This window comes from Schistocerca piceifrons, chromosome 1 (assembly GCF_021461385.2).
Source record: "Schistocerca piceifrons isolate TAMUIC-IGC-003096 chromosome 1, iqSchPice1.1, whole genome shotgun sequence".
Classification (NCBI taxonomy): domain Eukaryota; kingdom Metazoa; phylum Arthropoda; class Insecta; order Orthoptera; family Acrididae; genus Schistocerca; species Schistocerca piceifrons.
The window spans coordinates 279,344,911-279,362,727 of record NC_060138.1 but is presented as its reverse complement, the minus strand read 5'-3'; the positions used below and the strand labels follow the sequence as shown (position 1 = coordinate 279,362,727).

General features: G+C 40.1%; 1 protein-coding gene across 4 annotated transcripts in view; it reads left to right on the top strand.

Annotated features, from left to right (window-relative positions):
- The window catches only part of LOC124789689 (septin-2), a 349,469-nt gene that overhangs the window by 306,970 nt on the left and 24,682 nt on the right, over nucleotides 1-17,817 (top strand). For all 4 annotated transcript variants that reach the window (XM_047257158.1, XM_047257151.1, XM_047257141.1 and 1 more), the window contains exons 4-6: nucleotides 4,512-4,677; nucleotides 7,474-7,624; nucleotides 12,216-12,381. In XM_047257158.1, coding sequence (XP_047113114.1) covers nucleotides 4,512-4,677; nucleotides 7,474-7,624; nucleotides 12,216-12,381 — 483 coding nt within the window. The remainder of the gene's footprint in view (nucleotides 1-4,511; nucleotides 4,678-7,473; nucleotides 7,625-12,215; nucleotides 12,382-17,817) is intronic.

Sequence of the window (17,817 nt, the reverse complement as noted above, 5' to 3'; positions counted from 1 at the left end):
ATTAGCTGATCTTTCCAAGACTATGCTTGATTTGCTATTTATTGCAATATTTGTATCATCGGCAAACAAAACGAACTTGGCATCTGGTAACGTTACTGATGAAAGGTCATTGTTATACACAAGAAAAAGTAAGGGCCCCAAAATGGAACCTTGTGGGACCCCACATGTAATTAGTTCCCAGTTGGATGATGCCTGATAGCTTGATACATGTCACTTTCCTAATAACACCCTTTGTTTCCTGCCAGAGATATAAGATTTGAACCATTTTGCAGCATTTCCTGTTACACTATAATACTCTAATTTACTTAAAAGGATATTGTGATTTACACAGTCAAATGCCTTTGACAGATCACAAAATATACCAGTTGCCTGCAATTTTTTGTCTAATGAATTAAGCACATTTTCACTGTAAGTGTAGATGGCCTTCTCAATATCAGAACCTTTTAGAAATCCAAACTGTGACTTTGACAGTATGTTATTTGAGATAAGATGGTTATAAAGCCGACTGTACATTACTTTTTCGAAAATTTTTGAGAATGCTGGCAACAGTGAAATTGGATGGAAATCTGATGCTATTTCTTTATCTCCCTTCTTAAACAGTGGCTTAACTTCAGCATATTTCAGCCATTCAGGAAATATTCCACGGATAAATGACTGGTTACACAGATAGCTTAATATGTTACTTAGCTCAGAATCACATTCTTTAATTAACTTTGTTGATATTTCATCATACCCACTATATGTTTTTGATTTTAAAGATTTTATGTTGGACATTATTTCTGTTGGGATAGTGAGGGTCAAATTCATATTATGAAAGATGCTTGAAATTTCTGGTCTGAGGTATTCCATAGCAGCATTTACCGAACCTGACAACCCCATCTTTTCAGTAACAGTTATAAAATGTTTGTTAAAAAGTTCTGCAACATTATACACGTCTGTCACCAATGTATCATTTACTCTTAATGCTATTTGTTCCTCTTCATGTCTGGTTCTACCGGTCTCCTCCTTCACTATATCCCATATTGTCTTTATTTTGTTATCTGATATGACTATCTTTTCCTTGTAATATATTTGCTTTGACATCCGTATTACAGTGTTTAATATTTTGCAGTATTTCTTGTAATGTGCTATAGCATCAACATCGGAACTGTTTCGGATTGACAGATACAGTTTTCTTTTTGTTTTACAAGATACCCCTATTCCTCGAGTAATCCATGGATTTTTTGTAGACTTTGCCCTAACCTTGGTAAGTTTTGGGGGAAAACAGTGTTCGAATAAGGTAAGCACTTTATTAGCAAAAGTGTTATATTTTTCATTGCATGTCATGGTCTGAGAGGCCATTGACTATTGGTTTTGTAATATAATTTTGTTCATTGGACTTTTCTATAAAAATATTATCAATGGCTGTTTGTGAGCAAGTGGCTACCCTAGTGGGGAACTTTACAGTGGGAAATAAGTTGAATGATAGTGTTACTAACTCAAATAAGTTCTTATTGGGAGAGTCTTTAAGGAAATCTACATTGAAATCACCAGAAACCACTATTTCTTTGTTGTTGGTTGTTAAATGGGCCAGTACAGCTTCAAGGTGGTTTACAAACAGATTAAAGTTACCTGCAGGTGCTCGATATTCACTTAATATTATGAAGGATTTTTTTTTTTTAAATCTAATTCTGTTGCACATGCTTCCATATGCTGTTCTAGGCAAAATTTATGAATGTCTATGTTCTTAAATTTATGACAGTTCCTTATGAATGTGGCAACTCCTCTTTTCTCCATTTCTGATCTACAAAAGTGAAATGCTAACCTAAACCCTGTTACACTTCAAAGTTCTATACCAGTGGTCACATGATGCTCAGAGAGGCAGATTATGTCAGCTAGGTTTGAAGACTCAATTCATCTATGCAGATAGTTAATTCATTAATTTTATTTCTCAGTCCTCTAATATTTTGATGCAATAAAGCCCCCCCCCCCCCCCCCCCCACACACACACACTGACCCAGTTTAGCATTTGAAATTGCGTACTTTATATGACAAGAAGAGTCAGAGATCTCAAAAGTTAGTGAACACTGCTTCCTGTTATATGTATCTATGCAGCACACATCACCCTCATATAGGTTAGTGGTTACCGTTCTCTCATTTTATGAAAAATTGTATAATTTACACAATGAAGGTTGTTTCACCGCCAGGCAAGTGTCGGCTGCAAGTGAGGTCTGCTGTGGCAAGCAGCAGTCTTGTGGCATCCAACATGTTGTCAATAAATTTCATCCAAGTACAAATTAAGGCCCATTTCACACTGGGACACTTGTGATGGTTGCCAGTGATGGTCACCGGTGACTGTGGTGAACACTCTTGGATCACTGGTGTCCAGCATTGCAGGTATTGCCAACTGATTGGTTAGTGAAATGGACTTGTACAGGGATAGCAACTAAATTTCGCTAGCCTTTAATGGCCTGAAAAATAAGGTACTAAATTTGAAAAAAGAACATAAAACTCACCAATTTTGTTTTTCTTTTCTAAGCTCTTCTCATTGAAATCAAGCACAAACTTTGTTATAATTTCTTGCCACGCATTCGTTTTCATCACTTTGCTGCTGTAGTCATTGCTTTTCCATTCCAAACACCAGGATGGCTTTCTATTTCACTAACAAAATCTTCCATGTTAATGAAATCTAAACTGGCTACAGTATGTACAGTATAATATACAATAAATATTTCGCGTCACTGTCTCAGAAATGACTGCCTGTTGATTGGCAAATCTGCAGTGCTGTTCTGTGATCAGTGTCCCAGTGCAAACACTCCAGTTCAAACTAATGCATGTCTAGCGGTGACTGCTGTGAACACAGTGACCTTGTCTGTCACATGTGGCAAGAGTGAGTCAATGCTGCGTCACAGTGGCTCGGTGAGGCCTTGTAGGGTCCCGGTGTGAATGCTCCAGGTCAAACGAATGTATATCTGTCGGTGACGGTTGCTGGTGACTATCACCAGTGTTCCAGTGTGAAACGGGCCTAAGAGCATGAAGTTAGAAGAGAATGGTACTAGATTCACTGAAAATAGATGCTTGTAGCATTTTCTCTCACATACCTCATTTTATTGGAGTCAGGAATTTGGCTAAAATTTAATCATCTTCCAGTAGCAAGGAAAGAATTATTAAATATGCTAATTATTAATTGTTTTGTCTGTTCATGGTGACTCTATCTGAAATGTGCTGTTCTTCATTTAGGTTTCAATCTAATTTGTCAAATGCAACTGGCTACATATATAAAATGGGAAAACCAGAGGTAAGTAAAAATGATGACACATGTTTATGCATTCCCAGATATTTTAATGATTGCTGAAAAGGGTGAAATATCTATATTTTCTTTTTTTATTGTATTTGTGCTCTTTCCCTGCATTTTGTAAGATCTCTATTGACATTAAGCCTTTTTTTCTTTTTCTTTTTTTTTTTCTTCTCCAACCATAGTGTCCCCTGAGAGCATACGAATGTTCAAATTACAATTTTTTTTCATCTACCATGTTTTCATTGCTGTTACTACTCAAGTACTTTAGTCTACCAAATTTGGTGCTTCCTTTCACTTTGCCCTGTGTTAACATATCTCAGTTGTTATTAGTAACTAACCTCTTTGTTGAGATAAAAAACTATCCCTCCCATGGACAACTTGCCAGAACATCATAGCTTTTACTGCAAAATTGTAAAAATAACAGTTCCCACAGTATAATGGCTTATGTGCAAAAAAGTAGCACAAAGTATATAGTGCAGCGTCCTTTATCACACCTTGATTTTCATTGTGTTTTAGTGTGCTTATTTGGGTTACGCAACAACTAATATACATCTTATTTTGCACTGATGTTTTGTGTACTTCCATTTTGTAGCCTCCATTTCTGTAGAATATCTGATAAATGGCAGCTGACTATCAGCAGATGATGGTTGAAGTGATCACTGTATCAAGCAGAAGTCTACAGATACCAGTATTTGAATGCTGGTCCCTATTTTGACTGGAACCTATGTTGGAATCTTCCTACTCATTGGTCAGGGGGCCTGAAAATGATGTATTAAATTCCTGCAACTTGTAACCAAATAAAATAACAGTTTGGAAATTAGATGGCTGAAAGGTGTTTGATTTGACATCCTGTACCAAACAGCAGAGTCCCACAACCATCTCCTTAAAAGATGGACATACAGAGACTTGAAGGCCCATTTATTACAGATAAGGCTGATTATTTGAATATATTTTCAAATTCAGTCTCTTTAGCTTAAAGGCAACTGCATTATAAAGTCTACAAACTAAAATATCTTTACGCTCTCTTACAGACATCTCAAAATAGTTTTTGCTTTATCGGATTTTCGCTGAAACATCTCAAGCTATGTCTCAAATTATTATCCCTGTTGGTGAAATGTGTTTGATTGTTTGTCATTTTTACATTCTTCTGCACATAATGCATTGGAAAGTTAGAGGCAGCTGCTTACTATAAATTAACTATATGGAAAATAGCATAAGTATTTTCTTTATTCAGGATTTGGAGATGCAGTGAACTGTGAAGACAGCTGGCGTGCATGCTGCAACTATGTGGATGAACAGTTCCAACAATACTTCAGGGATGAAAGTGGTTTGAACAGGAAAAACATACAAGACAACAGGGTTCACTGTTGTCTCTACTTTGTACCACCTTATGGCCACGGGTTAGTAGTAGTAGTAGTAGTAGTAGTAGTAGTAGTATTAATAGTAGTAGTAGTAGTAGAACAGGAAGAAGAAGAAGAAGAAGAAGAAGAAGAAGAAGAAAAAGAAAAAGAAGAAGAGAATTAAATACACAAGTCAAGGCTCAGTAGGCAAGGTTAGAGTAGAATCACAGAAACATAAATTTTAGACAGTGTCTGGCATAGTATTAACAGAATAAACCATGAATATATGTCTTTTTAAGCACACAATTTACACTGACTATTCTGAAATATCCTCTGCATCAGAAACAAGATTCTTAAGCTTGTGGATCGAGGACACCTTAAAATGGCAATCACATATCAGCAAACTAATAGTAAGCTGAATAAAGTACGCTATGCCTAATGCATCCTTGCTTATTGCTTAAGCTCAGAGACTGGATGCAGTGTTTTCTCTGCACAATTTCATAGTGTAATTCAGTGTGATAACATATTCTGGGGAGTCTCCCCACATAACTCAGACCCTTTCCTCACTCAGAAGAGGGCTTGGACAGTAACGAACAGTGCACAGTCAACTGACACCTTCAGACCTGACAGCTGTAGACCTCCCAAGAATCACTCATTTTACCTCTTGGGAATCTCTACATAATAGAAATATGTTACTTTGTAAAAAACAGCATTGCAAAATTCAGCAAAAATAAGAATGTCCATGATCATAGTACATGACAGAAAATGAAACTATGTGTTCAAAGCATCTGTACCTGTGTCTTTTAAAAAAACAAAATCTGTGTTCCAGTAGGAATCTGAAAATCTGCTTGCTTCCTCATCGCTTTCACACTATATCTGAATTTTTCATCCATATCTGTGATAAGAAATAAAAAACTGATGCAGGAATGATTTTTGTAAAAGAATTGAAACTTGTTTATAATGCTGTAAAAAATGTTTTATTTATACCATTTGCAGTGTAAATTGTGTACTTGGAGAGATGGAAATCTGAAACTGTAATAGCCTCGTAGTGTGTTGTACTCTGTAACTATGCCAACCAGGTACTTGTTCTAAGGGTGTTCCATAATAAATATATGGGCTTTAAGGCTTTGTAGCATTTATTACATTCAGTTTACAATTATGAACAATACATAAAATGAAAGAACAACTCAAACAGCTTTTCTTATAAGTATTTATTGTGAGCACCATTTGTCGCACATACGAGTTGATGAGAGAGTCCTTCCCAAACTTTGATCAGAGTGTCTGGAGGAATTAAGAAACAGCAGTTATTGTTACTTCACCAAAAAAGAAAGGCCCGTAAACTTTCCACCAGGATATAGCACTAAAAACAGTCAATTTAGGGGAGTGTTGTTGCAACTGTACCATCTTTTGGGGATATTTTGACCTCCAGATTCACACATTGTGTGTGTTCTGATTTCCATTTAGGTGAAATGTCGATTCATCACTGAAGATGACATGATCCAGAAAATCTTCATCATGAAGCAACATTGTGTTTGCAAATTTTGCACATAAACCATAGTCTGTAGGCTGTAGAGCATGTAAACCGCTGACAATAAGGACATCGTTGTAAGCATCTCCTTAATTCTCCACACAGATGTAACTGGAACTACAAATTCACAACTAGCGTTCTGAACTGATTTTTTGGTGTTAAGCATGAAAGGCTCTCACTCATTCAACACACTCTTCAGTCGCTCTTGGCCATTCCATACTCTTCCTTTGCACATGGTTATACAAACAGGACTGTTTGAGTTGCATTTGCCAGCACTTCCTATTCCAGGATTGTCACAGGTTTGTCCTACCCCATCAGGGACCAGGCAATCTATGAAAGCAGCCATGCCATTTACTGGCTCTACTGCAACCATTGCACAGCTTTTTATATTGATATGACTACGAACCATCTGCCCACCAGGATGAACAGCCATTGCCAAACTGTGGCCAAGAGCAAAGTAGACCACCATGTGGCCAATATGCAGCTGAGATTTCAGTGGCTGCTTCGCTAGCTGAGCCATCTGGATCTTCCCCTCCATCACTAGTGTTTCTGAAAGGCACAGATAGGAATTATCCTTATAACACATTCTCGAACCCCGTAATGATCTCAGCCTTAACCTATGGTAACATACTGTCCCCACAACCTCCACTCAACAGCTTCCACCTATTCTGTCCTATCACCTCCTTCCCATTCTTGTCTCCTATCCTCTTTGTTTGCTGCTCTATACCAACACACCAGCCCATCTTTCCCCACTCCTCTCCATTTTTGCTCCATTTTCCCCAACTCCCTGACTCACAACCTCCTGATGCTACACCTGTTTGCATTCTAGTCCTGCACACTTCCCCAGACAGTGCTCCTCTGTCCCTTCCACCTGTACACTGCTATTTCTTCCCCTTTACAAGATTGCTGTTTCCATCCCATGTGACTGCTGCATTTTGGCATGAGCTGCTGCTGTTGGGAGTCGTGTGCTTGAGGTGTGCTTTTTTGTGTGAATGAATGTTGTGCATTTCTCTTTTTTTAGTAGAAAGCTGTGGGCAAAAGTTTACATGTAAGTGTCTTTTAATTGTGCTGGTCTGAAACTTCGTGTGTTAGCAATCTTTCTTTTCTTACACTGTTGGTATTCCCACCTGCAGTCTCCATTGTTTAAATATACCTAGAAATAGGTTACAAGTTGTGCGCTTGGTGTCTCACTGCTCAACATTTCTAATGCTTTCAAATTTATGTTTCTGGGAAAACTTGATTTATGATTTGTAGAGGCAAAGAATCTAGAAAACCTCAGCTGATTTAAATTGTAAGCTTAAAAATTTATCAAAGTTCACAAATTTCAGCCTGCGGCAGCTGGATCTGGAGTTTCTGAGGAGACTTCACAGAAAAGTGAATATTGTGCCTGTTATTGCCAAAGCTGACACTCTTACTGCAAATGAGGTTCGCAGGCTCAAGGAGAGGGTAATGGCCGATATTGAGGACAACAAAATACAGGTGAATAACTGCCATGGTAACATTTTAAACTAGTGTAATCAGCTATTAAAGAACAATGTTTTATACTGTAACCTTCAAGTTCAGAACTTTGCTTTTTTCAGTTAAAGCAGTGCATTTTTTAAAAAGAATGTGTGAATGTTTTGGGGAAGGCTGTCAGCTAATCCAGAAACTCACAAGCTGTAATAGATACATTGCCACCTGTTTCTATTGTGGTTGGTTGACCTAGTTTCTCAACTGTATTACCTAGCAATGTTGAAGAAACAGCCTTTGGTTGTGGTGTCAAACACAACCATTAATTTGGCTCAAGGGAGGAGGGTCCACCTACCCTACTCCTCCTCTTGAGTGATTCTTGTTCACTGAAAATTCTATATGGGATGATGAAAAAACAAAAAGAGATGAAGAACAGTCCAAGTATATAACAGATGACAATGGAAACCTCATCATGGATGGTGATAAGATTAAATAAACTTGGAAAGCTTACTTTGATGAGTTGTTATAAGTACATCATGTACAGAATATACAAAAAGACAGTACTGCATCACATCTGTTTCACTTGGACAATGAGACAAGTTTAACTGGGGATGATGTGCAATATGCCTGGAGTACATAAAACTGGAAAATTTGCTGGAGTTCATGAAATAATTACAGAAATGTTCAAACCCAAGGAAGTTGCTGGAAAATGATAGATCTACAGACCCTTTTGTAAGGTACAGAAAAATGGGAAGATACATGCTGATTGGAAAACTGGCATAAACAATCCCAATTTTCAGGAAAGGTGACAGAAAGAAATGTTATTAAGTGTAGCAGTATCACTAAAGTCTCAAGTGAGTGAACTTTATTAGAGACTTCTCTCTGAAGAAAACCTCTTGGAAGAACCACAAGCATTCAAGGAAGGAAAATAAAAAAAACTGATATAATTGTTGCTCTCTGTAAATTAATGGAAAAATACCATTATCACATACATAAAGGAAGTATTTGATATTTTGAATGGGAAAATGTGTGGTAAACACTGAAGAAAATTGGAATGCTTTGGTATGAAATTTTCATTAATGCGAAGTTGAGTTCTTTGTCCTCTTCTTTTCAGTGCTGTAATGAACAAGATCCAGAAAAAAGTACACCAAACAGTGAGGTGACTCTAAAAATGACTACTAAGATCAGATAAACACCTTAGCATAAGTTTCTCAGTGTGCGGTATCATCTTCAGTCAGGAGAAAGTGGGGTAAAAGCTGTTAAAAGATATGGGCAACCAGTGGGATACATTGAAACTGAGGTAAAACAGCTTCAGATGACACATCATATCAGATATGTTGCCAATGTTGTTTCAGTTATTGATTCTATAGACAAAGAAGTCACTCACAGTATTCAAATGGGCAGTACTTCTATCAAATAATTGAAGACCTAATATAGAACCAGAAAGTACAATTAAAATGTCAGCGTAATTTATGAAACCTATTACATGCCCATTTTTATATATAGACCGTGAGAAGTAAAGACATCTGCAGAACTCAGGCAGCTGAAATGAGGTTTCATCATAGCATGGTCAGAAAGACATGGAAGGATAGAATTCAAAATAAGGAAATCCGAAAAGAGGTTCAGATTGTAAGACTACAAGAAACATCACAGTAGCTGATAAGGCATGGACATATGCAATGCATGGATGCTAAGAGGCTACCAAGACTAATATGCGATTTGAACCCACTGACAAAAGACCAAGAGAAATACCAAGCAGTAAGTACTGCAGCCAGGCCAGATGCTTGGACACTGTCGCCAGGTGGACATATGCTCTGGCTGGGAGGGGGAGGGGGAGGGGGGGTTTCTAGACTAAGTGTTGTTTGCCAAAGCCAGCCACATGTGGTCAAACACACCACATGCTTAATAATATTTGTGAACGACAACAGCAACCTGTTGCTCTATATATACATGGGGTGACAACAGTGAAACATTGCTCTTTGTGGTCAGACTCCAGGGGTTCCATGAGAGACTAAAGCACTGCCTGCCAACAGTGTGTGCATCTGACCACGGCACTGCCTGTCAGATGAACCCCTCATGGAAATCCTTTTGTCAGATTATTTAAGATACTGTGTGACCACTAGCAGACAGCATTGGCTCAAGCACCAGGCTCAGTGCTGGCAGAGTCCAGCTGCCCAGCTGTTGGTGCTACTCATCAGCAGCAGTTCCAGTGCAGCCCAGGACACCGACTGGACATCAACTCAGCACAGACCAGGATCCTGCCAAGTACTGATTTCCACCAAACCTGAGGACTCATGTCTCAGGAGAACCCAACCAGCAGCAACCTCCATCATTTGTGAGGTCCCCTCTCTCGGTGGATCCTAGAAGGGGCATCACCTCCACTACCCTGGGACTCAAACTGGGCACCAACCAGGACACCTACCAGGACACCTACCAGGCACCAGTCAAGGACACCAAGCTAGACTCTAGTTAAGAGAATTTTGGCATTGTACCCAAATGCCTATTATTTCCATTCTTAAGTCAAAACTTGAACTGTTCATTTACGTTTACCAGTAAATGTGTTTCTTTCCTTGCACCCTGGGAGCCAACTTGCTTTCATGCTGTCCTTGCTACCATGTAAGGACAGAGATATAAAAGTAATGACATACCAGTAGTTACAGAAGTACTGAGAGGCTGTTCCACTATCAAATTTCCAAACTATTCTTTAAAGGAAAACATTAAGCATATATATTTCGGTGATAGAAATCTGTGTTAGAGTCATAGAAAGACCTATCATTAAAAAAGAATACACACGCACACACACACACACACACACACACACACACACACACACACACACACACACACACACACAGAGAGAGAGAGAGAGAGAGAGAGAGAGAGAGAGAGAGAGAGAGAGAACATTATCCGCATGAAAGAGATGGGAGACTATTGATCAGTACCACTAGATTAAATTGATATTAAAGAATGAGAAAACTAGGGTACCAACAGAGTATGGCAATCTTGTAAAATGTCCTCCTCAAATCACCAGTCCTCTATTTTCTTTCATAGCAAAACTGTATATATTTTTTTAAGGCTAAACAATAATTTTCATAGCTTTTTTCTTGATAATAGATAATTATAAAGAATTGGAATATGTCATTATTAAAGTTCAAAGGACCGTCTATGTAGAGGATATGCAATGAGACTGTTTCATTTATTGAATATTAATGTTTCTATAATTAATAATCTCTTTAATAATCAATAAATAAACCATTAATTTGTGTATTGTCCTTTACAGTCTCTGATCTTTTGTGAGAAGGGATCAAATAAATGTTAATGAAGTGAATGCACTTCCTCAAAACATTTTGTGGAAAATTATATAATAAACTATGACCCTATTTCATAAGTTTTGAGCACATGGTCTTATGTATCCACATGGCATAACCATAAGTCAAATAGTGAATAAATTGTGTAAAGAGAAATCATTTGGTTGACTCTGCGTACTGAAAGTTGGGAAATCATTGTTTTAATTTGACAAAAGACAGTTTTGAGATGGTCTGATGTCTGACAATGAAAATTAAGTAAACATTGATATTAGTTAATTTTCATCAGACTTTCGCAATGTGCAAAGCAAGTATCAAGTTTGTGACACAATTTGCGGTGGAGTACGGTGGTGGTGGTGGTGGTGGTGGTGGTGTGGGGGAAGTGACAAGTGTTTTTCCATCACACTGTTTTTTTTGCCAGTCTTGCACTGGGACTTCGCAGTAAAATACACTTCAAAATTCTTGGCAGTCGCCATGCCAGGACTGGAGTGTGGAAAAATCACATGTTACTGAAGACTGAAAACTCCTTCTGCAGAATTGATACGTCGTTTGATGGACATACTGTTTCACTCACCTCTGGTCACAAATCATTGCCCTGTGAAATCCATACTACAATAATGTAACGTTTCACATCCAATATGTGGGCCAAGATTTGTTAGGTGGGCTTTTATTATTCTGGCTGCTCATTGTAGATACAGATGTACAACAAGAAGTCCAGGCAAAATTAAGTATATATATCTTCTAATGCCTTGAGCATTGTTCCATTGTATGCCTATTAACTCCATACTTGTCTATCCAAGGAAAACTCAACTGCTGTCAGTCACCTAGGACATTTAAGACGAATATACATAATCCGTTGTACAGGCTTCCACTTTTTTTTCTGTGCTGTGACAGAAGATAGACTTCAACTGGGTTTTGTTGGGTAAAAGGACAGGAATAAATAGCCTTGATCTGTTATTTTGCATGATGTTCTCATGACCGTCTGCAAGTGTTTACATTCACAGACTGTGTTTGTAGCATGCAAGAAGTATCAGAACCTTTCTGTGCACACTGTCCTGTTTGATTGTTGTTTGTAGCTGTATGTGCAAAGCAACTACAGACAACCTCCTCTACATAATATGCTTTAATTCCTCAATCTTCCTTTTTGTTATTCTATGTGTATGTACACATAAAAGTTGTAAAACTAAACAGTTATTTTATAAGGTGACAATTTCAACACTGAGTCAACAGTCAACTGATTTGGTTGCAGTAAAAAAAATTCACCATCGTATACAATTTGCTGAGGAGTGTTTGACATCACTGTGCATGTATTCCAGATTTATCAGTTTCCTGATTGTGACACTGATGAAGATGAAGATTTTAAGCAACAGGATAGAGAACTGAAAGCCTGTGTTCCATTTGCTGTAGTTGGAAGCAACACTGTGCTAGAAGTAGCAGGAAAGAGGGTCCGGGGAAGACAATATCCCTGGGGTGTGGTGGAAGGTAAGTTCCAGATTATGGTGTGCTACAGTAATATTGCTTGAAAATTCTTGTATTTATGTGGTGGACTGAATTGCCAGATTTATAAGAACACGATAGTGAGAAACAATGCTGGCTGTGCTCATTAATGAATGACAGAAAATATCTTCACTTGTTTTGGGCAAAAGGATTGAAAGAAATGGCCTTGAATTGTTATTTTGCATGATGTCATCACAGCTGATCACTGCTCTCAATTTGGACTGACCGTAGGGCTGGGTGTGCCTTCATCATCGGCGCCTGATATTTTTTGTTATCGACTTCCGGAACACTGCTCAGTATTTACAGCAGAGCTCTTCACCCTCTATCAGGCCATGCAATACATCCGGCAACACAGGCTTTTCAACTGCGTCATCTTCTCAGACACTCTTAGTGCCCTTCAAAGCCTCTGTGTGCTGTACACAATCCATCTCTTACTGCAACAGGTTAAGGAAAGCTGTCACTTGCTCACTCTTGATGGAGCCACTGTGATGTTTATGTGGGTTCCTGGTCACATCAGTCTGAGAAGAAATGAGGCTGCTGTCAAGGCTGGAGTCATCGTACCTCACCCTGCTAGTTCTTAAATTTCCTCCAATGATCTCTGTGTACCATCTGTCAGCAGGTGGAGTCACTTTGGCATTATCACTGGTCTTCTCTTAATGGCAACAAGCTCCAGGTTATTAAGCCTCTCCCGGCGGTTTGGATGATCTGAGGTCATTTTAACTAGATTGCATATTGAGCACTGTCTTTTTAGCCATCACCATTTGTTAAGTGGTGCTCCGCCACCATTTTGTGCACATTGTGCTCAACTTTTGATGATTTGCCATTTCCTGATGGAATGCCCATTTTTTAACCGCTTATGTTCTCATTTGTGTTTTGCCGTCTTATTATCGGTTGTTTTAACAAATGACGCATGGGCTGTCAACTGCGCTTTACTTTTTACCCATCGTAGCAGTATGGCGAAGGCCGTTTAATTTTTAGTTCTGGACCTCTTTTTGTCTATGATGTATTTTATAGACCTTATCCCATGTCCCTGTTTGACATGTAGTCGTTTTTAACTCCTCTCTTTGTCTTGGTGTTCTACATTTCTAAAATGGGTGCATATGACCCTAGTGGATTTTTGTGCCCTAAAACGGAACAAGAGGACAAACTGTTCTCAATGTAAAGTGACACCATTACATTAATATTGAGAAGATGAAACATGCCTGTAAAGTTTACAAGCCACAAAAATTATGTAGTTGCTTGTGTGTATCCATCAGTGATGATCCAGAGTAAAAAAAAATAAAAAAAAATGTGCAAACCTAATTGTCCACAGAAATGTGTGACAAAAGGTTCTTTTGTTGGTTGACTTTGAAAAAGTGTGTAAGACTAATTGGAAGAAATAATAATTATATACTAATATACCTAAAAACAAAGATGATGTGACTTACCAAACGAAAGTGCTGGCAGGTCGATAGACACACAAACATACACACAAAATTCAAGCTTTTGCAACCAACGGTTGCTTCGTCAGGAAAGAGGGAAGGAGAGGGAAAGATGAAAGGATGTGGGCTTTAAGGGAGAGGGTAAGGCGTCATTCCAATCCCGGGAGTGGAAAGACTTACCTTGGGGGAAAAAAGGACGCACATCCATCGGCAGACACACACACACAAGCAGACATTTGTAAAGGCAAAGAGTTCGGGCAGAGATGTCAGTCGAGGCGGAAGTACAGAGGCAAAGATGTTGAAAGACAAGTGAGGTATGAGTGGCGGCAACTTGAAATTAGCATAGGTTGAGGCCTGGCGGATAACGAGAGGAGAGGATATACTGAAGGGCAAGTTCCCATCTCCGGAGTTCTGACAGGTTGGTGTTGGTGGGAAGTATCCAGATAACCCGGACGGTGTAACACTGTGCCAAGATGTGCTGGCCGTGCACCAAGGCATGTTTAGCCACAGGGTGATCCTCATTACCAACAAACACTGTCTGCCTGTGTCCATTCTTGCGAATGGACAGTTTGTTGCTGGTCATTCCCACATAGAAAGCTTCACAGTGTAGGCAGGTCAGTTGGTAAATCATGTGGGTGCTTTCACAAGTGGCTCTGCCTTTGATCGTGTACACCTTCCGGGTCACAGGACTGGAGTAGGTGGTGGTGAGAGGGTGCATGGGACAGGTTTTACACCGGGGGCGGTTGCACGGGTAGGAGCCAGACGGTAGGGAAGGTGGTTTGGGGATTTCATAGGGATGAACTAAGAGGTTAGGAAGGTTAGGTGGATGACAGAAAGACACTCTTGGTGGAGTGGGGAGGATTTCATGAAGGATGGATCTCATTTTGGGGCAGGATTTGAGGAAGTCGTATCCCTGCTGGAGAGCCACATTCAGAGTCTGATCCAGTCCCGGAAAGTATCCTGTCACAAGTGGGGCACTTTTGTGGTTCTTCTGTGGGAGGTTCTGGGTTTGAGGGGATGAGGAAGTGGCTCTGGTTATTTGCTTCTGTACCAGGTCGGGAGGGTAGTTGCGGGATGCGAAAGCTGATTTCAGGTTGTTGGTGTAATGGTTCAGGGATTTCGGACTGGAACAGATTCATTTGCCACGAAGACCTAGGCTGTAGGGAAAGGACCGTTTGATGTGGAATGGGTGGCAGCTGTCATAATGGAGGTACTGTTGCTTGTTGGTGGGTTTGATGTGGACGGATGTGTGAAGCTGGCCATTGGACAGATGGAGGTCAACGTCAAGGAAAGTGGCATGGGATTTGGAGTAGGACCAGGTGAATCTGATAGAACCAAAGGAGTTGAGGTTGGAGAGGAAATTCTGGAGTTCTTCTTCACTGTGAGTCCCGATCATGAAGATGTCATCAATAAATCTGTACCAAACTTTGGGTTTGCAGGAATGGGTAACCAAGAAGGCTTCCTCTAAGCGACCCATGAATAGGTTGGCGTATGAGGGGGCCATCCTGGTACCCATGGCTGTTCCCTTTAATTGTTGGTATGTCTGGCCTTCAAAAGTGAAGAAGTTGTGGGTCAGGATGAAGCTGGCTAAGGTAATGAGGAAAGAGGTTTTAGGTAGGGTGGCAGTTGATCGGCGTGAAAGGAAGTACTCTGCCTACGTAGATCAACACCTTCAACCCATTACATGCAGTCTCCCATCCTTCATCAAAGACACCAACCACTTTCTTGAACGCCTGGAATCCTTACCCAATCTGTTACCCCCGGAAACCATCCTTGTAACCATTGATGCCACTTCCTTATACACAAATATTCCGCACGTCCAGGGCCTCGCTGCGATGGAGCACTTCCTTGTGTTGATCAATTGTGCCTTCCAGAACGATGGCATCACCCAGGGAATGCCACAAAAACATTCCAGAGACCACAACTGTTGCAGGGTTTTTACTGTCTGACATTTCACGCTGTACATGGCAAGGTCATCTGTCCGATGGAGCGTAAAATGTAATTCATCTGGAAAGGCCACCTGTTGCCACTCAGTAGATGTCAAGTTGCAATATTGGCATGCAAATTCCAGTGTTCGTTGCCAATGAATGGCAGTCAGCATTGGTGCATGAACCAGCTAACTGCTGTGGAGGTCCATATGTACCAGTTCTGCTGAATGGTCATTGAGAAGACACTATCGGTAGCCCTTAGTTCATTTGGGCAGTCAGTTGCTCAACAGTTGCGTATCTGTTTGCCTGTACATGTCTCCGTAGTTGTCGTGCAGCCCTGTCATCTACAGCCCTTGGTGCACCACAGTTGCTTTGGCACCGGTTTTGGATAGCACCATTTTGTCATGCTAGGTGTACGTTGCTTTGGCACCGGTTTTGGATAGCACCATTTTGTCATGCTAGGTGTACGTTAACCATGGCAGCACATGAACAGTTAACAAATTTAGGTGTTTTGGAAGTGCTTCCACCCTTCGCCTGAAAGCCAATGATCATACCCTTTTGGGTGTCAGATAAAACTCTGTTTCTGCATCACGACAATGAATGACGGTTTTCTGTGTCGAGGCCCCTCCCCCCCTCCCCTCCTGACGCACAGTATATGCTCTCCACTGCTAGTGCAGCGACCTCACCTGCTATTTGTGAGCGGTTATTGTACATTGAGATCAAACCTAACTGATGGTCACAGTAATGTGACTGGACCGTGTATAAGCTTAGTAGCACTCTCTTCAGTAGGACTGGAATGTTCATTGTTACACCAACTTTGACAACAAAGAGTCATCAAACAGAGTGGAAATGTGATAGTGAATGTGAACTCTCATGCTGACAGACACTAAAGGACAAACAGGACAGTACGATCAGTCTTTGGTGTGAGTGAGTGTGTGTGTGTGTGTGTGTTTCTTTTCTGAAGAAGACTTTGGCTGTAAACTAAATGTGTAACAGTATTTTCATTGTGCCTGTCTGCAGCTCAACATGTCATCTTTACGGTGAGTATCAATCACACCTTTTCCTTATGTTGTTGAAATTCCAACCTGGAGTTTCCCTTATGCGTTGGTTGATACATAGCATGCTGCAGTGAAGTGATACATATATGGAACTACTGGACAGAAGCAACTGTGCAATATGATGAATGGGTACAAGACCATAATGTTACCAAAGCATGGGATTTCTGCTATTCTATCTGCATGGCCGTAATTGACCATGCATCTTCACTAACCATATAGGCTTAAATAGGAGCCTGCATCAGTGATGCCATGCCATATGCTGTAGGCTAGACTAGTGGCATAAACAGCATTGAAGGAGTTTGTCACCCAAAAACCACAAACCCTTCAGGCTAAAAACATGTAAACACCATTATGGGAATTCAGAATGAAAAAATATATTTTCAGACAGGACGCACCGCACCTCAACCTCTGCCAGTGATGGTCGCATACAGGGTATATAGTACCATGGTGAACACAACGTGGCATCCTGTTTTGTAAAGTATTGCAAACATCAAGTGTGATGATTTAGGGTGCCGCCAGATAAAACATGTTATCTCAACTCGCGTGTATGGAGGATAACCTCAGCCTGATCGCTGGATACAGAGTTTTCACATCATACAGAATTCTCAGCCAGAAATGGTGTTATGTTTTGTAATCATAGTCATTTATGATGGGCATTCAGTAAGTAATGAAAGACTTTTTTGGGAGCTAATTTTGGTTGAAAACATGCGGAATTTGTTGTGGGGCATAGTGAAATATTAACGCCTTGGTGCCTATGGTTTCATGAAGCTCCAGTAGGTGGCGGCGCTAGACATAGTCTCCAAAATAGCATTTGTAATGGAGTTGTGTTCCAAGCAAAAAGCGATCATTGAGTTTCTTTTGGCAGAAAATCAGAGCATTGCAGGTATTCAAAGGGGCTTGCAGAGTGTCTTCAGAGACCTGGCAGTGAACAAAAGTAAGATGAGGCATTGGGCGAGGTGTCTGTCATCATTGTAAACATGTCTGATCTGTGTGCTTGACAGGCTACTCACAGCT